The sequence below is a fragment of the Lolium perenne genome, chromosome 5 (assembly GCF_019359855.2).
Source record: "Lolium perenne isolate Kyuss_39 chromosome 5, Kyuss_2.0, whole genome shotgun sequence".
In the NCBI taxonomy this organism is placed as follows: Eukaryota; Viridiplantae; Streptophyta; class Magnoliopsida; order Poales; family Poaceae; genus Lolium; species Lolium perenne.
The window spans coordinates 174,926,255-174,952,134 of NC_067248.2; the positions used below are offsets into that span (position 1 = coordinate 174,926,255).

At 45.0% G+C, this 25,880-nt stretch overlaps 2 protein-coding genes across 6 annotated transcripts; both read right to left on the reverse strand.

Moving 5' to 3' along the window:
- Positions 1-2,629: 2,629 nt before the first annotated feature.
- Positions 2,630-5,074, reverse strand: LOC127300679 (uncharacterized). Of its 2 annotated transcripts, none has more exons than XM_051330830.2 (5): positions 4,677-5,074; positions 4,396-4,575; positions 4,042-4,164; positions 3,411-3,554; positions 2,630-3,313 (listed from the first exon to the last, which is right to left on the reverse strand). In XM_051330830.2, exons 1-5 carry the CDS (start codon positions 4,785-4,787, stop codon positions 2,855-2,857), a joined length of 1,017 nt encoding a protein of 338 aa, XP_051186790.1. In that variant the 5' UTR covers positions 4,788-5,074; the 3' UTR covers positions 2,630-2,854. The 2 variants fall into 2 exon arrangements, with proteins under 2 accessions (XP_051186790.1, XP_051186791.1); XM_051330831.2 differs by having other exon boundaries at positions 4,657-5,073.
- A 6,886-nt stretch (positions 5,075-11,960) lies between these two features.
- Positions 11,961-18,270, reverse strand: LOC139829810 (uncharacterized). Of its 4 annotated transcripts, none has more exons than XM_071820168.1 (8): positions 17,717-18,270; positions 17,459-17,552; positions 16,588-16,714; positions 16,050-16,276; positions 14,477-14,548; positions 13,363-13,523; positions 12,830-12,904; positions 11,961-12,301 (listed from the first exon to the last, which is right to left on the reverse strand). In XM_071820168.1, the coding sequence occupies exons 1-3, from the start codon at positions 18,157-18,159 to the stop codon at positions 16,703-16,705; spliced, it is 549 nt and encodes a 182-aa protein (XP_071676269.1). In that variant the 5' UTR covers positions 18,160-18,270; the 3' UTR covers positions 11,961-12,301; positions 12,830-12,904; positions 13,363-13,523; positions 14,477-14,548; positions 16,050-16,276; positions 16,588-16,702. The 4 variants fall into 4 exon arrangements, with proteins under 4 accessions (XP_071676269.1, XP_071676268.1, XP_071676267.1 ...); XM_071820167.1 differs by having other exon boundaries at positions 16,050-16,302; XM_071820166.1 differs by having other exon boundaries at positions 17,761-18,259.
- Between the last annotated feature and the right edge of the window lie 7,610 nt (positions 18,271-25,880).

The following is a 25,880-nucleotide window of genomic DNA, read 5'->3' on the forward strand; positions in this document are numbered from 1 at the left end:
CGATTTGAAGTTGGATTGGATCGATAGTTTGGCACTAGGAGGCAGACAACAGCTCTTGGCGTTGGGTTTTATTTTACAATGTAGCAGCATAACATATCGATTACAGAGATATAATCGATCACAAACTTGGTAGAGAACGGGAAAACAACCCCAACGCATTGCACCTACGATTCTTTTGAAAATCAGTACCATATCTTTACCTACTAATAAAACGTCAATACGACCTAGGTCGTCGCCCTTTGTACTATTATACCCTCCCACCAAATTCGCTCTCCGACAAGTGATATTCGCTGATACCGGTTCGGTTTCACGTTTCCTCTGCAAGGGTGGTCTTAAGAATCCAAAAGAGGTTGCTCACAAGAGATAGATGTATCTCAACCACTATTGTTCTCGCGTAAAGACTTTTTTTTACGTGACAGAAAAAAATGACTACGAATTTTTTTGTTTTGTTTGCGAATCCCTGTTTGTATCCTTTGAGCGCACGCCTATTAAGTAGCGATCAAATCAAGAAAATCGATCAAACAATCTCAATACTGTGAAAGAGAAACTTCCCAGATCGAGGGAAGCTTATCATAGAGGGCTGACCGGCGATTACTAGCGATTCCTACTTCATGCAGGCAAGTTGCAGCCTGCAATCCAAACTGAGGATGGGTTTTTGGAGTTAGCTCACCCTCGCGATAGAGTTAGCTCACCCTCGCGAGATCGCGACCCTTTGTCCCGCCCATTGTAGCAGTTTTTTTTTTTTTGAATTTTTAGGAGCAAGTTGTGACTTGTGACACACCTGCAGTTGGGAACGGGGCACACAACAAACAGCTCTTGATGGCATTGGGCTTTTACAGAGCAGCATACCCTGTCGATTACAGAGAGAGAATCCATCACATCATCACAAACATGGTACAGCACGGGAAAGTAACCCGAATGCATTGCAACCTCCCCGATTCTATTGCATCATAATCGAATCAAACGACAATCAGGCTGAAGATGACAGAGAAACCGGTATCACGGTTCCTCGGGCAAACACGTTGTGGGCTCAAATGTTTTTTCAGAAATACTCTCGCAGACGGTGGTAGACGTTTTTGATTTCATACTTTTGCGCAAAAACTGCCACAGCTTCCAATTTCAGTACGCGCGCGCACGCTTTCAACTTCACCTCGTGCTCTCTTTCGCGCCTTCTTCCGCGCTCTTGCTGCCGGGGTCGTTCGCGGCCGCCGCGGCCGGCGCATGATCCGCCACGCACTGGAACCGGCAGGCGATCGGCTTCGGCTTCCGCTCCTCGATCATCAGAGCGCGAAGGCACCGCTTCCTCCTCGGCGGCGCCGGGGCCGCCCCGCTGCCACTTGCTGCCGTGCTCTTCTCTTGCGGCGGCACAGTTCTCGCCGGCTCCTTCGGCTTCTCCTGCGGCTCCTTGCTTGGCGCCACCACCACCGGCTTCTCGTGCGCGTTCTTGATGTCCACGCGCACCCCGGGGTCGCCGGAGTTGCATGTGCTCTCCTCCATCGTCGAGTTGTTCACACCCTGCACGTTGCTGTTCACGTTCGTGGCCACCGACGGCGACGGCCTCGCGGAGGACCCCTCCGGCTCGTTAGCGGTCCTCGGCGGTGGCGCGTCGCTGGGTCCGTTCCCGAGGACCATGCTCGCGCCGACGTTGTGGCCGGCCAGCGTGATGACGCGGTACCCCTGGTCGGGCGGCCTTGGCGCCGGCGGCGTCTCGCGGCCGGCGAGGCTCTTGAGCCCGTCCTCGATCTCCCGTCGGTACGGCGCGCGTGCACCGTCGAAGAGGCGCGCCCTCGGGAAGCCGGAGATGGTGATCTTGGCGTCGTCGCCCCCGCGCCCACCGTCCCCGCTCGTGCCCGTGGCCGGGGGCGGTGACCTTGAGAGCGTCAGTTCCAGGTCAGCCACGGCCGGCCTGGCTCCTCGCGACCGCAGCGAGTCTAAGGCCTCAACGGCAATCGTGTCCGATTCATCGGACGAGTCAGCCTGGATGGGAATGTCTTCCTCCGCGTCGCGAGTTAGCGGAGCTCGTGGCGCAGTCTCTGCCGGAGCTGGTGGGGGTGGCGGTGGGCCTGGTGGCTGAGGTCGAGTCGAGGCTGGCATTGGCCGCGGCTGCTGGCGCCACGACCCCACATTGCTTCTGTAAGGAAGCCAGAACCGGAACGGCTGTGGCGGCACCGGCGGCACCGACGGCGGCTGTTGTTGGCCGGACATGGCTGCCGCGCGGAGGTTGATCAATGTGCTGGATGGGAGGCAAAGGTTATATACTACTAGGTGTTAGCATCGGATCAGCGTAGGGTGGCAGTTTCATAGGGTGGTGTTGCCTTGAGCGTGTGAAGGAAAGAAAGGAATTGGAGGCTTTTCTTGGCTTGCAGCTCTGGAGAAAGGATGGATGGATGAACCGGTTGCTTGCTTACCAACTTATTACTCACCCACAAGTTTAAAGCTTGGGCCAGGTTCAGAAGTTGGAATCTGCTTCATCTAGGTGGCTTCAATTTTCATAAAACTAATTCACATTTTCACATAACATCATTCTAAATTTGTTTGCCGGACGGATCAATCCTGAGGTTGCAGCAATTTCAGTTGCCCGGGAAGTTCAGAATAAACTGCAGAGCAAGCAAGCCAATAACAGGATAGCTTCTGACAAGTAGAATTTTATTCATAATCATCACCAAGACAGTTACAGTTCAACACTATCGTAGACATGTTCATCCAGAATAACAGGGAACATGATGTTATTAGTAATATTGCATATACCACTGTTAATAATCCAGAACTCAACAAACACTACACTATCAACAACGAGATTGTAACATACACACTAACTTGGTTGTAAACAATGACTCCATCTAGGCTTCGCAGTTTATACTTCTTGTCTTGCCGATCTAAGAGAATTTCCATGTCGTCCAGACTTTCTTCTCTGGCGCCACCGTTCCTTAATATCGCCACACTCATCTGTTAGGAGGTCATTACTAATATCACAGTTTTCTTCAGTATAGTGCTTGTTATCAACGTTGCTTGCCACGCCCCGAACCCGAGCGGTTTCCGCTATCAGGTCATTGACCAGCATCTCCGTTGTCTTCGCGGTAATTCCTCTCACATACCATGCAATGGGCTGTGGAGGTAAGATAGCAGGTTCAATAAGCTGATCCAAGGTGATGGCAGATCCAACTCTTCCTCTGCCGGCAGTACAAGAATCATATTCTTCCAGCGTATTTGGATCAAGAGGAAGGCATGCTTCCTTGTCAACAAAGAGGGGCTCTATTTTCCAGCAACCCTCAAATTTCTTCATAAAACCACTTCTTCCTTGTTTGAATTTCACCTGCAAATTTTTTTAAGCATGAAACCACATATTATGATATCAGGCAAAATACAGCATGTGTTGACCAAAGGCTAGTGGAGAAGTTCCAAGTTTATACAGTGTGATTTCTTCTGTTCTGGTCAACAAAAACATGGACTGACAAGATGCCAGACCACCAGAGGAATTTCCATATGGCTGCCTGCTCCACTTCAACTACCTGCCTTGATCCTTCATCAAGCAAGACCTTCCTTGATACCACTTCCTAAAAATTAGAACAATATCATGTGCATGAGTTTGATACTCCTGGATAAGATAACTCAGTTTCTTTTCATCGCAAGAGCAATTACTCGGGTTGTTTAGCTAGCAGCAGTAACCATACTTGAAACACTTACACATACTGTATGGAACATCATGTTTCTGTTTATACTAGCAAGTACTGGACTAGATATTCCATACGAACTATACAGAAACACGCAGCACACATCAAATATCATATTGTCATTTAACAAAAGAATAGACTTGGGGGTGCGTTTGCAGCCCTATTCTGACCAACAGCTTTAATTAGCTCTTACACTAGTCAATGGACACCATGAATTGTTTCATTTGCTCATGGAAACTCGATTCCAATTGATAGAAAAATTTCAACATGTCCACATTAGATAACAATTAAAAATAGAGTTGAAGTATCAGATAGTTCACTTCACAAACAAAAGATTGGCAATTCTGAATAAGAGAACATCTGTACATACCTTGATATTTTTGAACACTCTTTTGTTCTCAGGATCAATTATAATGTTGTAAACTGCATCAGGTGGTAATCCTGCCTCAAATCTCAAATTAAGATTGCAAAGAGAGCCTTGTGGTACAGTGACCTGCAATTGTGAAGATTTGCTATTGTAAGGTCAGGGGATATAAAAATAATTCAACAATCTTGAATTTAGTATGATCTACTGGCACATCAAACTAAGAAATGTTCCAATAAGAAGGAAGATTCAATCTTCTGATGTCCCAACACGTTTTATCTTTTCGTAATAGAAGACCATTTATTAACTCGCTAGCATCCCCAGTCGAGGCATGTAATCCTTCTATTACAACTCATTTACCTTGATTTCTGGAGGATGATCAGTCCAACTAGGGTTATTTCTCCAAGCCTGGAGCTGCTTCTCCAATCTAACATCTGCAGCAGCAGCAGCAGCACTACATAATCCCCTGACCTTCTCTGACGACATTTGAGCCTTGACATCACCACCGTCGCCCATCTTCAAGAAACGCCCCAAATGCAGCTATTACAAGACCCAAACAGGCAAAAGTTACTTACATCTGCGCGAATAATGTCGATCGCGCGAGAAAAGGAAATTCTTTACCTGGTCAAGAAGCAACCAACCTTGAGAGAGTTCTGAATCTTATCCGGGATCTGCATGAGGCTATCGACAGGTTTCCGCAGCCAGCCATCCGTCCGGAGGCTCATCCCCGGGTCTTGGTTACTGCTTCCCATTGGAAGGAAAAGCAAAGCCCGCTTGTCACGCCCTGGAGCAAGATCTAACAAACCTCGGAGGAAGGAAACGGACGAACTGGGGCTCGAGTGATGTGGCGATTGGCTCCGGAATGGACGGACCGGAAGAGGAAGAAGCGAAGAACAGCCGCTCCGGCGATCTTTGGTTCGGTTTGCGATGATTGATATGGGATGGGGAAGGGAAGAAGCCAAGTGGAGCACGAGCCAGACCTCGCGAAGTTCCGGAGGGCCCGTCCTTTTCCCCAGTTCATCCAATCGCAATCCCCAAATACTACTAGTCCGTATTTTTTTCGACGAATAGTCACCCACACGCATTGACTAATAACTAAAAAAAAGCATTGACTAACTAAATAGTTGGCCGAATGATTCTCTGGCGTTGGGTTGGCCTGATTTTTGCAAAAAAAAATTGTGAAACAATGGCTTGTGTAGATTCACTGGATGTGCCTACTTGGTTTGGCAAATTTGACACATTTGAGAAAAATCTTGTCGCACTTTTTGAGTCAATGACACGTGAGGTGGGGGGCATATACTGCATTGACAAAAATCTTGCCATAAGTATGGCTGCAAACCAAACCCGGGTAACTCAAGCATACTTTTTTTTCTCTCGGAACGAAAACAACTGCCCCTCTCTAAAATCTAGCCGCTCCACTTCAGCCTCCTTTATATACCGGTTTCCCAATCTCTAGTCGCCTTTGCCAACATCAGGAGAAGTTCTATGAGTAATGAGTGAAGTTTTTAATAAAGGTAGTGTTTTCGGTAGATTATTTTAGGATTTTAAGAAAGCTCCGGCGATTTTTGGTTTCTAGGTACGTGCCTTCAAATCTTGCTTCGCTAAATTGATTCTGGATCTTTTTTCATGGTTGCCGCGAGGATTATCCTCATAACTTTTATCTCGACTGCTACGTCCTCGACAATGGTGATTTGTACTCTCGGCTCTCTAGCAATGTCGAACATGGTGTTCGGTTATCATTCCCTAACATATTGGTGTTGTTACTTTTGGCGATGTTGATTGACTACTTTAATGGCCACAGGCGTGCACATAGCCTTGACACTGCGGCTCAAATTAAAATTATGGGAGAAACTTTATTAGTAGTTAAGTATCTATCTTTTGCTGCCTTCAGGAAATTACAAGATTGTATTTAGGAAGAAGAAAGCGTTTGAAGACCTTGAAAATTTGTTAGTATCTTTTAGAGTTTATTTTGTAGTCGTTGGAGAAAGCTCGTGTATCTCTACCATTTAATACTTGTTACTATGAATATATATGATATTAATTGTTAAGAAAAAGGGTAACTCAGTTAAACTAGTCTAACTTCTAGTGTGCTAATCGTGTTAAGAAAAAGGGTAACTTCAGTTGCCGGAGCGAAGTAACCGTTTCTTCTTCGAATCAGGCTGGTTCGAACGCCAGGACTTCCTTCCCATGCTCCACAACACATGGTGCAATCTTTCGGCCAAAGTGGGAGGCCGAGATATCATCGACTGGTGGCAGTTTATGTCTGGTAGCCTGCGCCAACACCTTCGGAGTTGGGCCCGCAACTTGGGCGTGGCCAGCAAGCGTGAGAAAGAAAGCCTGATGTCCCAAATCATGCAGCTTGATGTTTAGGCAGATTCCAGTGGCTTGGATGAGGAGGAATGGGCACAAAGATACTACCTCGAAGACCAACTCCTCCAAATCGTTAGTACGGAGGAAGAGTATTGGCGCCAAAGAGGAAGGGTCAAATGGGCCCTCCAGGGGGGGTGCTAACACGGCCTACTTCCATGCGGTGGCCAACGGAAGGAGACGAAAGTGCACGATCTCCACTCTTAATCTTGGGAATGAAATCACGAATGATCCCAGGAAAATTCAAACTGCTATCTATGACTTCTATCGCGATCTGCTCGGATCGGCGGGGAGCCGTTCCTGTGGCTTATCTCCAAGGACTTGGCCGTCTGCTGCTCAAGTTTCGTTGGAAGATAACAACCAGCTCATGATAACTTTCTCTGAGGCGGAGTTGGATTCCATTGTCCGGGAGATGAAATCCGACACGGCCCCTAGCCCTGATGCCTTCCCTGTCCTGTTCTTCAAGCGCTTCTGGCCCAATGTTAAGCTTGGGGTGCTTCACATTCTCAATGATTTTATGCTGGGACGCATAGACATCTCCCGCCTGAACTTCGCCATCCTCACCCTAATCCCCAAAGTCCTTGGGGCCGACATTGTCTCGCAGTTTCGTCCAATCGCTCTCATCAATGTGATTTTCAAAATCGTCTCGAAGGCGTTTGCGTACCGTCTGGACCGCATTGCTCATAAAACCATCAGCCTCAATCAGACTGCGTTCATCAAAGGGAGAAACTTGCTTGAAGGCCCTCTGGCGCTCATTAAAATTGTTCATGAGCTGCGCTCTAAGAAATTGGGAGGTATTCTCCTTAAAATTGACTTCGAGAAGGCTTACGACCGGGTCAACTGGGAGTTCCTGGGGGAAGTGCTTCGGTGTAAAGGTTTTGAAGAAGCTTACATCCACAGAGTGTTGCAACTAGTTTCCGGCGGACAGACAGCCATTTCCATCAACGGCGTCATTGGCCCTTACTTCAGGAACAAAAGAGGGGTGCGCCAAGGGGACCCGTTATCCCCTCTCTTGTTTAATTTCATTGGTGAGGCGTTATCAGGTATTCTTTCTGCCGCGGGAGCGGCAGGCCACTTACAGGGTGTGGTTCCCCATTTGATCCCTAGTGGGATCTCCCATTTCCAATACACGGACGATACGCTCATCCTCATCCAAAACTCGGAAGAAAACATTGCCAATCTCAAATTTCTGCTTATGTGCTTTGAAGACATGTCCGGCTTGAAGATCAATTATCATAAGAGTGAAGTCATCGTGATGAGCCAACCCCTTGAGGAACAACAGCGAATAGCGAATAAGCTTAAGTGTAAAGGTGGAGCTTTTCCTTTCATGTACCTTGGGCTCCCTATCTCGGACAGGAAGCTACGCCTTGAACAATGGTTGTTCTTGGTCCGCAAGCTTGCCAGTAGAATTGAACCGTGGTTGAGTAAACTCCTCACCTCCGGGGGAAGACTGATCCTATCCAATGCTTGCCTGGATAGTATTCCCATCTTTGCCATGGGCCTTTTCCTTCTACATGATGGGATTCATGCTAGATTCGACTCGCATCGCTCCAAATTCTTCTGGGAAGGAACGGGCAATAAGCGTAAATACCATATGGTTAATTGGCCTTCGGTATGTCGGCCGAAATCCTCAGGTGGGTTAGGCCTGCTTAACTCCAAAAAGATGAACATTGCCCTGCTGTCCAAATGGGTATGGAAGCTCTACCAGGACGATGAATCGATCTGGGCGACGATCATCAGAGCCAACAAGAGTAAAGCGAGGATTTTAGATAGAAATAACGAAAAAGTGACAAATAAAATAGGTCTACATCTTCCAATTCTACCAATTGTGGCCGGCCAGCCGATGGACCTTGTTTCTTTTTCTTCACACAAATGGGGCAGGTGTAAAGTAATATGAAAGTAACAGTGAGAAGACATAATAATGCTATCCAATTGTGCCGCTGCTAGTAATTAAGCATCACACATCAAACGATCCATCGCTTCGACTACAGCGCTTTTATTTAATTTGGTGAGTCCACATCACCGATCCGTGGCGTGAAGCATCTCAGCCATCCATCCATCTGCTGATCCTAAACAAGTTTCACTGAGGGAATAGCTCATTTAGTTTCCCGCTCTTCCTCTAAAAAATCCAAACCTTTCACTATCTATAAATACGAAGCCATGGCTACCGCCGCGGGCGGCATCGCGTGCGTGACTTGTGACTTTGGACTTTGGCGAGGAGAGGAGAGGAGAGGAGAGGAGAGGAGAGGCTGGCCACCAAGCGCTCTTCATGGTGTTTTTTGGCGCCGAGCGACGAGCTCCTTCCCTGGTGTGGCGCCGAGCGAGGAGAGAAGAGGAGAGGACGGCCAGCGAGCGCCCTTGGTGGTGTGGTGACGAGCGGCGAGGAGAGGAGAGGAGAGCTCCTTCCCCGATGCCAGCCAACCAGCGAGCGCTCTTCATGGTGTGCTGTGGCGAGGAGCGGCGAGCTCATTCCCTGATTCCATAGACTCCTCTCGTACCTTGTTCTTCAATCCATGGTGTGGCATGTCTGGCTGTCTTGCTAAATCACTAGTACCCTTAAGTAATTTTTTGGTGGCGAGGAGAGGAGAGGAGAGGCCGGCCGGCGAGCGCTCTTGGTGGCGTGGTGTGGCGACGAGCGGCGAGGAGAGGAGAGGAGAGCTCCTTCCCCGATGCCAACCAGCGATCGAGTGCTCTTGGTGGCGTGGTGTGGCGACGAGCGGCGAGCTTCTTTCCTGATCCCATAGACTCCTCTGGTACCTTGCTCTTCAATCCATGGCGTGATCTCTCTCTAAATCACTAGTACGTTTAAGTAATTTTATTAATGGAGTTCACAGGCCTGCTTGACTTTTCAGTCCCGTTCGCATTTCTTTCGTCTCCCAACACCACCAAACGAACTTGCCAGAACTGGACTGTTCCTCTTCCCACAGCTGGTTGGCCTACACGCACCTGCCAGCTCCTTCCCGATCTTTGGACGACGAACGCTCTTCGTGGCGTGATATGGTGATGCGCGGCGCTCCTTCCATGATTCCATAGACTGCTCCGGTACGTTGTTCTTCAATCCATGGTGTGGCCTATCTCGCTAAGTAACTAGTACACGTAAGTAAATTTTTTGATGGAGTTTGGAGGCGACTCTTCAGTCCAAATCACATTCCTTCCGTCTCCCAACACCACTACACGAACTTGCCCGAACCGCGGATGGCTACTTGGCCTACACGTGCCTGCCTACTTATTTGAGAGGAGAGGAGAGGAGAGGAGAGGGGAGGCCAGCTAGCCAGCAAGCGCTCTTCGTGGCGTGGTGTGGCGACGAGCGGCGAGCTCCTTCCCTGATCCAGTAGACTCCTCTTGTACCTTGTTCTTCAATCTATGGTGTGACTTGTCTCGCTAAATCACTAGTACGCGTAAGTAGTTTCTTTAATGGAGTTCACATGCTTGCTGGACTTTTCGGTCCCCTTCACATCCCTTCCGTCTCCCAACACCAGCTAGAGCCGCACCGTTCCTCTTGCCGACGGCTGGTCGGCCTACACGCGCATGCGGGCTAATTGGGGCGAGAGTGCTTTACCCAGGCTGCCTTGTGCCAAACCTGGAAACATGGCTCACTAATATACTTTGGTGAGGAGAGGAGAGGCCGGCCAGCGAGCGGGCGCTCTTCATGGCGTGGTGCGGCGATGATCGACGAGCTTCTTCCCTGATCCCATAGACTCCGCTCGTACCTTGTTCTTCAATCCATGGCATGGGTGGCATGACCTGTCTCGCTAAATCACTAGCACGGGTAAGTAATTTCTTTGATGGAGTTCGTAAGCGTGCTAGACTTTCAGTCCCGTTGACATCCCTTTTGTCTTCCAACTCCACCATACGGAGAACGGATTGTTCCTCTTCCCCGACGCGGACAACCGCTCGGCCTACTGGCTTCTGTCCGCTTATTGGCCAACTGTGTCGTACCCTAGCTACCTCGTTAAGAACCTGGAAACATGGCTCAGGCGTTGTGAGGATGAACTCAAGACTCCAGCCTCTCTAGTATTATCTTCATCGACTCGGGCTTCCGACATGTAGAACACCGAAAAAGATCTTCATCTCTCCCACCAGAGGAAGCTGACATCTTTGTCCCGCAAGCCGAAGGAAGGCGACGGTGCTGACGGACACGCTAGTACCGTCTTCCGTCGACTCCAGCCTCCAGCGACATTAGTATTGTCTACATCAACGCCCTATGGTACACACTGGAACTTTTTTCTTGGGAAAGTACAAAGTGGGACTAGAACTGCGAATAATGCATGCTTTCGCTCTATATGGAAGACTAGGAATAACATTTTCTTTCGCTCTATATTACCTAAAAGTCCAACTGTAACCACTAACATGATTGGAACATTGGGTGTCCACATAGTCTGTTTTACAGGTAAAGGAGACAAACCTCGATGTGATTAGTTGGGGAGCCAAATTGTTCGTGCAATTGTCAAATAAAGTGTTCCGAGCGAATCATGGATGGAGGCCCGTGGTGAGAAGACTGATGAACTGAAGGAAAACAAAGGAAGGATAAAAAAAAAAGTTGGCACATAATCAAGAATTAGAAAAAAAAACTCCTTTTACTTGTTGACTGAATATTTGCTTTTTCTTGAGACTCTTGGCTCTCTCGCTTTTTATTTTTCTTCTTTCTTTCTTTCTGTACTGAACAATTGTATGGTTTCTGATAATAGAAATCGGGAGAAATCCATTACCTTAAAGAAAAACACACACACCCTCCACACTGGAACTAGAACTAACATCATGTGGACACGTACAGCGGGAGGAACCTGATTCTCTAAAACTTCTTTTCTGCTTGTGTGGTTTCCAGAATTTCCAGCAAAAAAATGAAAGTAGCCAGTACATGATTTCCATGCTTTTTCAACCCGTCTGTTGTGCAAAGATAATACACACTTACGTGGTTATCCTCATATATTGTGCAAATGTCATGTTCGCTTGATCTGACCTTGCATGCTGGCCGGCAAACGCATAATCAACAACTGATCGAGAAACTTACATTTCAGAATAAAACCTGCTTGGTCTTGGACCAGGTTAGCATTAGCTATTTTACACGTCGATCAGGACTAACCAAACTACTTCATGTGCAGATCGATACATTCTTTGCCTGGTGTTGTTTACAGGAGCTTCAACAAGAAAAGAAAAGGTATGGCGGTGTGGGCAGTGCAGGGAGAAATGGAGGTGCTGCAGGCGCCACGGAGGAGAACCTTGGCGGAAGTCTGCGACGAGTTTCTCTTGTTGAATGCTGCAGATACGTCTGGACAGTTGGCAAGGAGGAATGCAAGTGAAAGAGGTTGGTCTCAAGGGCACATGTTGTTTTTCACTCTGTCTTCTGGTTATGCCTTCTCGGACCCTATCCCAGGCGGGGCAAGTACCTAGCAGTGTTGCATGACTAGCTAGCAACATCAATCCGGACTTTGAAACTGCTATATTTTACTTTGATACCATGAAATTATGATCAACTAAAGAAAAGATGCAGATTGTGCCGATTTTTTTTGGCATGACCCTGACTGTTTTTAGAACATCCAAACCTGCACACAAAGCAATGACTACAACTAAGACAATAGTCCCAACCAATGTGACATATCAACATACACTCAACCAGAAATTTCTCAACGCCGATAACAAACAACCGGCAACACAAAGTTCATGCACATCATACTTGTTTCTGCAATCCCATCATAGGACGGTTACATACAACACAAGATCGCTGCATTAGGACATACTTCCGGATCCGAAACCTGGGCTGCTCATGGGTTACATGACATCCAAGTGTTTAGCATCAAGGTGCTAGAAAGTTGCTGCTACAAAGAGGTGGTAGCATAAGCATCATGTCTTCCAGCTTCCAAGGTGATGCATCAGGTCTCCAGCAACATATAGTTAACCTCTGCAGTATCCTCCAACAACAAGAACAAACACATGATGGTCAGATCTATGCATGATATTTGAAATTCATAAGCTACAGAATAAGTATGAACCCACTACTAATCAAGAAAAGCATAATATTGAGCTATTATGTCGCAAGATAACACTAACAATCACCAATTAAAAAGAGATCAATGAGAACTAGAACTTCAGGTTACCGGAACCAAACACTCCAACCAGCAAGCTAAATTCGCAACGGTTAGATGCAACAGGCAAGGACAGAGCATACATCCATGGCAGGCAAAGCTTGAACAAAAAAGGACAAGGAAATTGTACATTCAAGCGCACTACAACACATATCCATGGCACAGGGTAAGCAAACAAGTTTCAACAAGTTGCATACATCTAGACTATGGATACAATATATTTTACATTTAAAAGGAAAAGGTGAACAATGATGACAGCAGCCCTATGAATGCAGCAAAAGCCTAAGATCTGAAAGTATGGGCAGCACCAAAAATCACTTGTCAGAAAAAGCAGCGAGATATACCTTTCTACGAATCGTAGCTGTCCTTGTCCTTAGCAGCGTTGTGAGTGGAGCAAGTCGTCGCCGTGGTCAAGATCTCTAACACAGACAGATGCACAAGTTAGAAATAGCCTTACAACCAGAATTACATAATCAGAAGTGTATGGCTGCTGTTATATGAAGCAATGATAATTAATGAAATGAAGCTACAGTTAGCAAGTTCTTTTAGCATGTCAATACCAGACAAACATTACACTATAATTATTCTTCCTACTTATTTACAATGATCAGCAGAATTTCCTTTGACAAATAAAACCAGTAACTAAGCTAGTTAATTAATCAAAATCAATTAGCAAGGGTGTGCAAAATTTTGGCATGAACTTGACTGTTTTTTGGACATTCAAACCTGCACAGCAAACTATATACTTCAACTAAGGCAATAGTAAAAAACCATGTGACATGCCAGATTCAATGGACGATAATTTCCACAACACCAAAGACAAGGTAAAGCTGTTGCACAACAAAACGAAATTCATACAACACAACATGCATCATACCCAGATGTATGCAGAGCTCAACAAGGCGCTTGAAAGGAAGTTTGTTCGAGCTTGTCCCCGGGTCTTCCAGCTTCCTTCCAACCGATGCATCAGCCTGTGGGCAACAGCTACAAGTTCCAGCTGCTACCCCGGCCTCTCCTGATCCTACCTAGTCCTCATTTCTATGGAACAAAACAAAAAAAATGATGGTCAGGTCTATAGCAGATTGAGCATTTATGAATACAATTTGAAATTGGCATTAACATATGATCAGAAAGTGTATGGCTGCAAATAGTGAATAATGAAAACAGGAAATATATCGAGAGAAACATTCTTGGCAATGATAACTTGATAAGTAACAACAGCCCTATGATATGCATGCAGCAAACATCAGAGAGTACAGGTCGCTAAACACTGTCAGTCAGTCGTTGCTTATTTCCGAGACAAAGATTACTTATCTTAACTGTCACTCTTTATTCATTCATTCATAACCCAGCAAGCAAGCAATTCAAACCAAACAAGCATCAATAAGCTCGATAAAGTTTCTAATTCAGACAACAATTCAGAAACATTTTAGTGGCAGAAATCCATCTTTCGAGATAAGCAGCAGGACGGGCATCAATAAGGCAACAAAATGAATTCATCAGGGTAAACATTGTGTCTAGTCACAATAGACCTTAGCCACTTGGATCATTCAAGTCCAGATCAGCGACAACAGGTGCAACAAGCAGCACTACTGACAAATGCTTTTTAAATAACAAGAACTCAAGATCCAGGTCCAAAACACACTAATAAAATATCGGGTTTAAGGTTCCAAGTAAGGCAACAATTAGGCGACAGTTTAGGGTCAGAACTCATATTTTCGAAATAAATAGCAGCACAGGCATCAATATGGCAAAAATCTCAGGACAAATAGTGTCGAATCGCAAAAGACGATAGCCACTTTAATCTTAGTCCAGATCACTTCCAGCAAATGCAACCAGTCACATCATAGACAAAACCCTCTTAAATAATAATGACTCAAGCTACAGGTTTAGCGCACATTAAATAAAAATCTGTACTATGCATAGACATCCCATGCATAGTCAAATAAAACTACTACCCTCTGACATCTGAAAGGTTAAAGAGAACTTACATTATCATGCTTAGAAGTGCCACAGCTCTAAGCCTTGCACTTTTCTGAATAAACAACTGAATTGTCATCCCCCTGCAATTAAGAAGTTGGTCAAACAACACAGTAATTGAACTTACAATCTATAATTTGTAATAAACAACAAAACTGAAGTGACAAGGGAGGTGCTACACTAGACCATCATCGCACTACCATCTAATTCCAATATAATGAACACAAATTCGCCCTAGAAGCACTCAGTAGATAATTGCAAGGCTGAGGCTGCATATACAGAGATGGCATCTCCTTGCTTACCACCCCTCTATTTTACAGCTTCCTTCAAACACATGATGCGGAAGCCTGCGGCAAGAGCTACTACATCCATCTAGTCCATGTAAAAATCATGGAACAAAAAGAATCAAAAAATCATTGATAGCTCTAGAGCATATTTATTTATTGGCTGACTAATGAAATTTGGAAGCCAACATGACACCCATGCAACTTATACAGGCTAGTACACTTGTATTCTTTAGCTAGATCATGTCTATCATATTACCGCCAAATCAGCCCATGAATGCTAACTCAAGGCATTAATTATTAAGTAATTAGAATGAATACACTACCGTGTTACCATTGGATTCTGGGGGAAGCACGGTGACATTGTAACACCCTGTTATATATATTTTTGTTGCATTATGAAATACTTATTTTTGACACCATATAAGGCAATATAACACACAACTCTGAGACTCCACGAGAAACTGCAGTATAGGCCATCTATCAATGAACTTTGAATGTTCCAACTTTCTAAGAAGCATGTAGCAGAATAAGCATGAGCATTAACTAACTGACCAAATAGCAAAATAATGAGACACCAAATAACAGACAACACATGAATGAATGACGGTGTGTCACGAAGAAGTCCTTTCGGGTATCGGCTGGCACAATGAATCTTCGTAACCAGGCAGCTATAGCTTCTACCCTGGTAGCTGCCATCTAGTCTTCCTCCTCCTACTACTCTTAATAATCCTGGGCTAGTACACTTGTTTTCTCTACAAATTATGAGCTAAATAATGCCTACCCTATTAAAGCCAAAATAAGCACCAGCCATGAATGATAATACAAAGAACCATATATAATTTTTATAGACCAATTATGACTTGGAATTTGTTGTATTTTTCTTCGTCATGGGGGAATTAAGCAACTAAAGAAAAAACCAAAAAAACAACTAATGAAATAGCCAAGGACTGCTCAAATTTTTTTTTGCACGACCTTGCCTATCTTTTGGCATCCAAACCTGCACAACTAAATATTCGATTAAGACAGCAGTCACAACACATGTGACATTGTGACATACAATCAACCAGAATTTCCGCAACACCGGACAACAAACAACCATCAAGGCAAAGCTAATGCACATCATCAAAGTTTCCACAATCCCTTCCCAGCCCAGGCTGGGACGGTAAAATACAACACAACATGCAAGCTGCATATCTACACCTCACAATTGGCAAGAGCATACATAAAAGCGCACATCATATCACCATGTGCAGCAACCATACATACTGATCCACCAGGGTTGGGAGAGAGAGATTACCGTTACTTGATGCTGATGCATCCTGGACGCTGAGAGGAGGGGGGCGAAGACTGTGGTGTTCCTCTCCAGCGACATCAACATCACACCATTGCGGACAGCAACAGCGTGTCAGCAGGGAAAGTTCACTCAGCCCGACCTGCCAGCGTTCTTGAACTCGTCCAGGCAGATCCTGCACTCACAGGACCACGAGCCCACCGTCACAGGAGCAGCCCGGGTAGGTGCTCGTTCTCCAGGTGAAATAAAGTATATATACCTGCATATTAGCAACAAAACGAATTCATTACCAAAGTGGCAGCTGAAAACTCATACGGCTTGCAGAAATCAAACCTGACGAAGACCCAAACCATATGAGCTAACAAAATTATACACCATTTCTTGTCATATTAGCTATTAGCCTATTACACTAGAATAAATTACACAAATATATCTCAACACTGAGAGAGGCCGATAAAATGTAGTGATGCACATGATTACACAGGACCATCATGGCAGATTTCTGGACACTATAATCATGGAACAATCATTTTCCTTGACTTACATTAGTAGGTTATTAAGTGTGGAGCAGGTAGATGGCCTGGTTCAACCTCCTCAGGGGGAAGATATACACAGCCTGCGTCCTAAGAACACCAGAAGAATCAATATGGGTGACATCCTCACGAGGTCCGCTGCAAACAGAATAATAAGAACCATGTCATGTAGAGTTCAAACTGAGCCAACATATGCATCAACTTAATATTGCAAAATAAGCACCCCTTAGTAGCAATGCATACATAATCAGCCAGGTGTTCAACAATTAAAACACCGTTTAAAATAGAATTCAAGTGATACAGGTTGGCAATTTCTTTTACTCCCTCCGATCCATAATAAGTGTCGGTGAGTTAGTACAACTTTGTACTGAAGTTATACTGAATCACCGATGCATATTATGGATTGGAGGGAGTAGCATGTTAAAATCGGACAAGCACTTCACTTGGGCAGGGGGTAATCACAGAAGGTTGTAATCAACACAACACTTGACCTAGGATGGATTGAAAGAAAGAAAGTAATCTGTACTTTGTTTTCATTTTCACAAAGTATCAGCAATACTTGAGCTAGGCTTTTACTATGCAAAGCAACACAGGAAAAAAATCAATTCAAGGGCAGAGAAGATAGGCTGCTGAATTGATGTGATCCTGAACTACCACAGATGAATAACATACATCACGCAATGCAAGTACAGACTAGCTGAAGCATTCATTCAGCCTTAGTTAGTGTTCTTCAACAAAAAGATGAACAGGGTATTGGAACCATTCCAACAAAACCCACTACCATCAAACCATCATATTCTTCCCAAATTGTCATATCAAATCCACATGGCCGTGCTATCACGGACAAACCTAGAGGACAAAGAAGAGGAACCAGAAATTTACCAAAGGCCACGGAGTCAAAGAAGTAGGCCACCCGCTGCCATCGCACGCTGCCGCGGTAAACGCACAGGCTGGTTTGCATTCTTGCCAGCCACACCTACAACGAAGATACATGCAAAACAAGTTCAATTTCCTGTAGGTGCGAAAATTTCTATGGATGCATAAAATTAAATTTTGAACCAGGCAGTACTAGTACGAAAACCTAGAGTGATCTAGTGCAATGTAGCCTGAAGTAGGAGTTGAGCAAATACGCAGTCATACAAAATTGTTGTGTCGACTCTAGCACGAGAGGCGAAGATTTCGACCTTTGGGTGGCTCCTGGACGGCGGCGTGGAAGTGGGGCTTGGGTCTTGCAGGTCGCGGAAGGGCTCCATCCGGAGCACACGGCCGCGTCCATGGCCCCAGGTGACCCCTCCAATACGCCGGCGCGACAGGGGTACCGGAGCTCGCGCGGCGGCGGCGACCTTGGTGGTTCCCGTGGGCGAGCAGCGGCTCCGACGGATGGCGAATCGACGGCTCGGGATGCGACCAGAAGTCCATACTGCGGTCAGCCCCGTCCTCCTGCGCCGGTCGCCGTCTTGAACAGCCGCGGTCGCGCTGGCGCCGGCGCCTGCAGGGGAGCGGCTAGTGTTTGCGGGGCGGCGCGATTGAGGGCACGGGAGGGCTCCGTCGGCGGGGGAAGTGAGCGGGGATAGGGCGAGCATGGTGGCCGGAGTAGACGGCGGGGGATTGGGTACAGTTCCCGGCGGGGGATTTGTATTGTGAGAGAAAGAGAAAGAGGGATATGGGGAATCGAGAGGGACATGAGTAATGCGTGTGTTTTCTTTTTCTTTTTTTCCTTTTTTTCAGATGTTGGATAGTCATTCGACTGCGGCGCAAATTACTTTTCCCGCTCGGCTCCCTTCCTTAATTACTACCTCTATTCATACAATAACGTTGTAAGTTTGTCTAAATATATATATATATATGTTGGATTTAGATAAATTTTCGATATCATTTTATGAACGGATGGAGTACATGAAAAATGGAGGACATTATTTTAGTTGCAGTATATTTGTGACATTCATCTCACCTCGTCACTCGTGTTTTGAGGTCTAGTCGGCAACAACAAGGAACTGATCAACGATGATAAGTAGGTAGTCGGTGATGGCAAGGAATTAGTCTGCGACGGGTGGTGGGGGGGGGGGGGGGGGATCGATCTCCTAGAGGCAGGAATCGAGAGGGAGCTTCGCAAACATATTTGATTTTGGAGGGGTACCGGCTGCACGTGTGATTTTCCTTGAAAAGTTTGCGACTTTTTTTTTACCCAGATATAGTAGTTAACTAGAACATACCTATTAATCGGACTGCCATATCGATTAGTCGGGCTAAACGATTAACACCTTCGGTTAGAGGTATATAAGGGTGTTGTAAAGACCAGCTACAATATACAACTCTAAAATGACCTATCCTAAAACAAATAGAGAGATAGGTCATGTGGAGTAACCACTTTCGACACGAGGCTTACGGGACATGGTGTCAACTAAATTGTGCGACGGAGGTTCAGAAAGCTTACCCCTCTTGCATAGGTGTTAATATGAGTATGTAAGTGTGGTGTAAAGAGGAAAATCCACGACACAACTCTAGAGGGGCACTTACTTCACAAATAGGACTATGTTGTAAGAAGATTATAAACCTACAGTGCAAAACTCTCTATTTGATGGCACCAACCCAACTCTTCAAAAAATTGGTCTATTCTTTCGGTTTTCATGTTCCCATAACCTACTATAACCAATGGCAAGGAAATCTGTAATCATTAGCTGCTCGGTCATCTTGGGAGTAGAGACTAATTAGAATTAAGATGATTCGCTGATTTAATTGGTCAACTATTTTGGTACAACCTACACAAATTAGCAGTTTAAACACATGTACATAAGAAAAATATATTATACGGGCCTCTATATGTCCGACCCTACTTCTTTAGAGCCCCAAAGCTCATTAAACCATGTACGCTTCTCCTCCATGATCTAATTTTCAAGATCACAATAGACTAAGGGGACCCACCAGCCGCCACCATGTTCCTTCCTTCCGCTTCTCCTCCTCCAACCTCTGAAGTTTCTCTTCTCTTGCTACCTACCCAAGGAACGACTCCTCTTGCAACTCAGCCACCTAAACTAATGAATGCAGTCTCAAGCTCCTAGACGAGATCCTCAAGGCGGTCAGCTCATGTATTGAGGTCTAGTCGGCAACAACGAGGAACTGATCGACGACGATAAGTAGGTAGTCGGCGATGGCAAGGAATTAGTCTGTGACGGGTGGGGGGGATCGATCTCCTAGAGGCAGGAATCGAGAGGGAGCTTCGCAAACATATTTGATTTTGGAGGGGTACCGGCTGCACGTGTGATTTTCCTTGAAAAGTTTGCGACTTTTTTTTACCTAGATATAGTAGTTAACTAGAACATACCTATTAATCGGACTGCCATATCGATTAGTCGGGCTAAACGATTAACACCTTCGGTTAGAGGTATTTGACACAGTCGGGTCCCGAGTAGCGATTAATTGGCCTATTTATCGCTGATTCGACCGATTTTTTGAACAATGATTATAACACAAGCAAATAAAAAAATGTACACACGGACTTGGTGGAGCCCATCGAACATGGATTCACCTAAAATCACCTGCGGAATGGTGGAAAACTCTTTAACTCTTGCATGTAGTGCTAGCATGGGTATTTACGGATGGTTAATTAAAAGAGGAAGAGTCAATACACAAAACTCAAGTGTCACTTTCTTCACAAACATGACTACCTCGAAGGAAGAAGGAAGATCTCCTACTTATAGTACAAAGCTCCCACTTGGGGGCTGTTGACCCAAATCTCGTAAGAAAACTGATTCTTTTTTGGTTGCCCATGTCCCTATGACATATTCTAGCACAAACAAAGAAAAATTAACATGGAATCACCACTTTCGAATTAATGTTAGGGGTAGACATCATGGGGCCCACTGCATAGGGTTTTGCTTGAAACTATGCAATGAAGGGTCCTAATATGGGTATATAAGTGGGGTGTAAAGAGTAAAATCCAATAAACACCGTTCAACTTCTTTATGTGGTTACTTGCTTCAGAAAACATGACTATCATGATGGTAGATTAATTATTAACTTATACGGGAAATTCCCACTTCGGAGCACCGACCCAACTCTTGTTAGGCTTGAGCTCTTTTGGGGATTTTCATGTTCACATGACATGTGATAACACAAATAAAGATAAAGTCACATGGAATCACCACCTTCGAATGATAGTTAGAGTAGACGTAACAGGAACCAGAAAAATAGGGGCCAACTTGATATTGTAAGACTTGGAAACCCACCTCATATGTTATGAGATCCTATTGTGAGCATATAAGGGTGTTGTTAAGAGAGAAACTGGAACGCAACTCCTAAGTAGCTTTTGCTTCTCAAACATGACTACCGAACAGAGATTTTAGACTTATTGTGCAAAAGTCCCACTTTGAGGGTACTGACCAAACTCTTATAAGAAGTTTCCCTATGTATTGGTATTTCATGTCATTATTACCTATGTTAAGAAAATACAAATATAAAATTCACATGGAATCACCACTTCGTAATGAAAGTTAGGGGTAGATATTGCAGGACCCTTTTATGTTATGCCTTTGCCTCTCTCATGGTGTCCTAATGCCGGCATATAAGAGTCTTGTAAAGAGAAAAATCACATGGAATCACCGCTTTAGAAGGAAAACTATGGGTAGAAGTCGTCGGGCCCACAAACATGTTGTCTCCTGTAAGCATAAGAGGAATGGGCGAAGACCCTCACCCACTTGCATGGGGTTCTAATATGGGTATATAAGGGTGATGTAAATAGGAAAAATAAATACAACTTTGAAGTGACACCTAATTTGGAAACATAATGAGAGTGGATTTTGTACTTACACACATGAGTATGGGTGTGTTATGGGTCGTTGATTTATTCGTCGAGATTCCCGCTTCCTTTGTTAGGTGGAAAGATTCTTTTTCACTCTCCTCTTTTTATCCGAATCTTAAAGAAAAACAAACGGTGACGTAAACACCCACACCCATGCGTGTAATTACAAAAGTAATTCCTCAATCATAACTACACTTTTTTGGACCGTGTCGATTTTACTGTACATGTTGGACATCGTGGCTAGGGATGAAAATTTGACCCTTGTGACTCTCCCTTTGAGGTTATCTTCTCACTCGTGCCCTAGTATGTACAATCGCTTCTCGGCGGAGAAAAGGAAAGTCTCCGACATGTCCCTATCCGACATTGATTGTTGTTATCTCGTCGGAGATGCTAGGTGCAAGGTAGCTATTTAGCTAGGGGGAGTTGAGTCTGTCGGTGATGGAGGATGCGTTCTTTAGTCGTCGACGCTTCCAGCGAGATTAGTAGAAGGATGCTACAAACATGGAGAGAGTTTGTACATATGTACATGTAGTGCAATTGTGTAGGTGATACATGCGCCTTGTGAAAAAAGAAAACCTACATGGCCTAGGCGTTTAGAGCATCTCCACCGGCGTCCCCCAACTAGTCGCTGGTAGAGGCGCCGACACCTCCGTTTGGGGGACGCTGGCACTGCATCCTCTATTTGGGGAGCAGTTCCCACACCGGCGCCCCCAAACAGGCGGGTCCTCCCGCCGCGCCTCCCGCTCCGCCTCCCCGTGCTTCCGCCGCTCTGCCTCCTGGCGCCGCTCCTCCCACGCCTCGTACTCTGCGAGCTGCGGGTCCACCTCCACCAGTTCTATGACCGCCTCGTCCCACGAATCCCACATTGTGAATTTTTCTAGGGTTTTGCAGCAATGGCGGGGGAGGAGGGATAATATAGACCGCCGGCTGATGGCGTGTATTTCACACGTTCGTTGGGCAACCCCAAGAGGAAGGTATGATGCGCACAGCAGCAAGTTTTCCCTCAGAAAGAAACCAAGGTTTATCGAACCAGGAGGAGCCAAGAAGCACGTTGAAGGTTGATGGCGGCGGGATGTAGTGCGGCGCAACACCAGGGATTCCGGCGCCAACGTGGAACCTGCACAACACAACCAAAGTACTTTGCCCCAACGAAACAGTGAGGTTGTCAATCTCACCGGCTTGCTGTAACAAAGAGTTAACCGTATTGTGTGGAAGATGATTGTTTGCAGAAAACAGTAGAACAAGTATTGCAGTAGATTGTATTTCAGTAAAGAGAATTGGACCGGGGTCCACAGTTCACTAGAGGTGTCTCTCCCATAAGACGAACAGCATGTTGGGTGAACAAATTACAGTTGGGCAATTGACAAATAAAGAGAGCATGACCATGCACATACATATCATGATGAGTATAGTGAGATTTAATTGGGCATTACGACAAAGTACATAGACCGTCATCCAACTGCATCTATGCCTAAAAAGTCCACCTTCAGGTTATCATCCGAACCCCCTCCAGTATTAAGTTGCAAACAACAGACAATTGCATTAAGTATGGTGCGTAATGTAACTAGTGACTACATCCTTGAACATAGCACTAATGTTTTATCCCTAGTGGCAACAGCACAACACAACCTTAGAACTTTCTCACATCGTCCCAGTGTGTCAATGCAGGCATGAACCCACTATCGAGCATAAGTACTCCCTCTTGGAGTTACAAGCATCTACTTGGCCAGAGCATCTACTAGTAACGGAGAGCATGCAAGATCATAAACAACACATAGCATAACTTTGATAATCAACATAACAAGTATTCTCTATTCATCGGATCCCAACAAACGCAACATATAGAATTACAGATAGATGATCTTGATCATGTTAGGCAGCTCACAAGATCCGACAATGATAGCACAATGGGGAGAAGACAACCATCTAGCTACTGCTATGGACCCATAGTCCAGGGGTAGACTACTCACACATCACACCGGAGGCGACCATGGCGGCGTAGAGTCCTCCGGGAGATGATTCCCCTCTCCGGCAGGGTGCCGGAGGCGATCTCCTGGATCCCCCGAGATGGGATCGGCGGCGACGGCGTCTCTGGAAGGTTTTCCGTATCGTGGCTCTCAGAGTCGGGGGTTTCGTCACGGAGACTTTTTATAGGCGGAAGGGCAGGTCAAGAGGCGGCACGGGGCCCCACACTACAGGCCGGCGCGGCCAAGGGGGGGCCGCGCCGCCTATGGTGTGGCCCCTCCGTGGCCCCTCTTCGTCTCTCCTTCGGACTTACGGAAGCTTCGTGAGAAAATAGGCCCCCGGGCTTTGATTTCGTCCAATTCCGAGAATATTTCCTTACTAGGATTTCTGAAACCAAAAACAGCAGAAACAAAGAATCGGCACTTCGGCATCTTGTTAATAGGTTAGTTCCAAGAAAATGCACGAATATGACATAAAGTGTGCATAAAACATGTAGATAACATCAATAATGTGGCATGGAACATAAGAAATTATCGATACGTCGGAGACGTATCGCATCCCTGCTTAGTTCTGCTCGTCCCGAGCAGGTAAAACGATAACACGTATAATTTCTGGAGTGACATGCCATCATAATCTTGATCATACTATTTGTAAAGCATATGTAGTGAATGCAGCGATCGAAACAATGTATATGACATGAGTAAACAAGTGAATCATATAGCAAAGACTTTTCATAAATAGCACTTCAAGACAAGCATCAATAAGTCTTGCATAAGAGTTAACTCATAAAGCAATAATTCAAAGTAGAGATATTGAAGCAACACAAAAGAAGATTAAGTTTCAGCGGTTGCTTTCAACTTGTAACATGTATATCTCATGGATATTGTCAACATAGAGTAATATAATAAGTGCAATAAGCAAGTATGTAGGAATCAATGCACAGTTCACACAAGTGTTTGCTTCTTGAGGTGGAGAGAGATAGGTGAACCGACTCAACATTGAAAGTAAAAGAATGGTCCTCCATAGAGGAAAAGCATCGATTGCTATATTTGTGCTAGAGCTTTGATTTTGAAAACATGAAACAATTTTGTCAACGGTAGTAATAAAGCATATGCATCATGTAAATTATATCTTATAAGTTGCAAGCCTCATGCATAGTGTACTAATAGTGCCCGCACCTTGTCCTAATTAGCTTGGACTACCGGGTCATCACAATGCATTGTTTTTACCAAGTGTCACAAAGGGGTACCTCTATGCCGCCTGTACAAAGGTCTAAGGAGAAAGCTCGCATTGGATTTCTCGCTATTGATTATTCTTCAACTTAGACATCCATACCGGGACAACATAGACAATGATAATGGACTCCTCTTTTATGCATAAGCATATAACAACAATTAATAATTTTCTCATTTGAGATTTGAGGATTGTTGTCCAAAACTGAAACTTCCACCATGGAGCATGGCTTTAGTTAGCGGCCCAATGTTCTTCTCTAACATATGCATGCTTAACCATATGGTGGTAGATCTCTCTTACTTCAGACAAGACGAACATGCATAGCAACTCACATGAAATTCAACAATGAAAAGTTGATGGCGTCCCAGTGAACATGGTTATCGCACAACAAGCAACTTAATAAGAGATAAAGTGCATAATTACATATTCAATACCATAATAGTTTTTAAGCTATTTGTCCCATGAGCTATATATTGCAAAAGGTGAATGATGGAATTTTAAAGGTAGCACTCAAGCAATTTACTTTGGAATGGCGGAAAAATACCATGTAGTATAGGTAGGTATGGTGGACACAAATGGTATAGTGGTTGGCTCAAGTATTTTGGATGCATGAGAAGTATTCCCTCTCGATACAAGGTTTAGGCTAGCAAGGCTTATTTGAAACAAACACAAGGATGAACCGGTGCAGCAAAACTCACATAAAAGACATATTGAAAACATTATAAGACTCTACACCGTCTTCCTTGTTGTTCAAACTCAATACTAGAAATTATCTAGACCTTAGAGAAACCAAATATGCAAACCAAATTTTAGCATGCTCTATGTATTTCTTCATTAATGGGTGCAAAGCATATGATGCAAGAGCTTAATCATGAGCACAACAATTGCCAAGTATCACATTACCCAAGACATTTATAGCAATTACTACATGTATCATTTTCCAATTCCAACCATATAACAATTTAACGAAGGAGAAACTTCGCCATGAATACTATGAGTAGAAACCAAGGACATACTTGTCCATATGCTACAGCGGAGCGTATCTCTCTCCCATAAAGTGAATGCTAGGATCCATTTTATTCAAACAAAATAAAAAACAAAAACAAACCGACGCTCCAAGAAAAAAGCACATAAGATGTGATGGAATAAAAATATAGTTTCAGGGGAGGAACCTGATAATGTTGTCGATGAAGAAGGGGATGCCTTGGGCATCCCCAAGCTTAGACGCTTGAGTCTTCTTGATATATGCAGGGGTGAACCACCGGGTGCATCCCCAAGCTTAGAGCTTTCACTCTCCTTGATCATGTT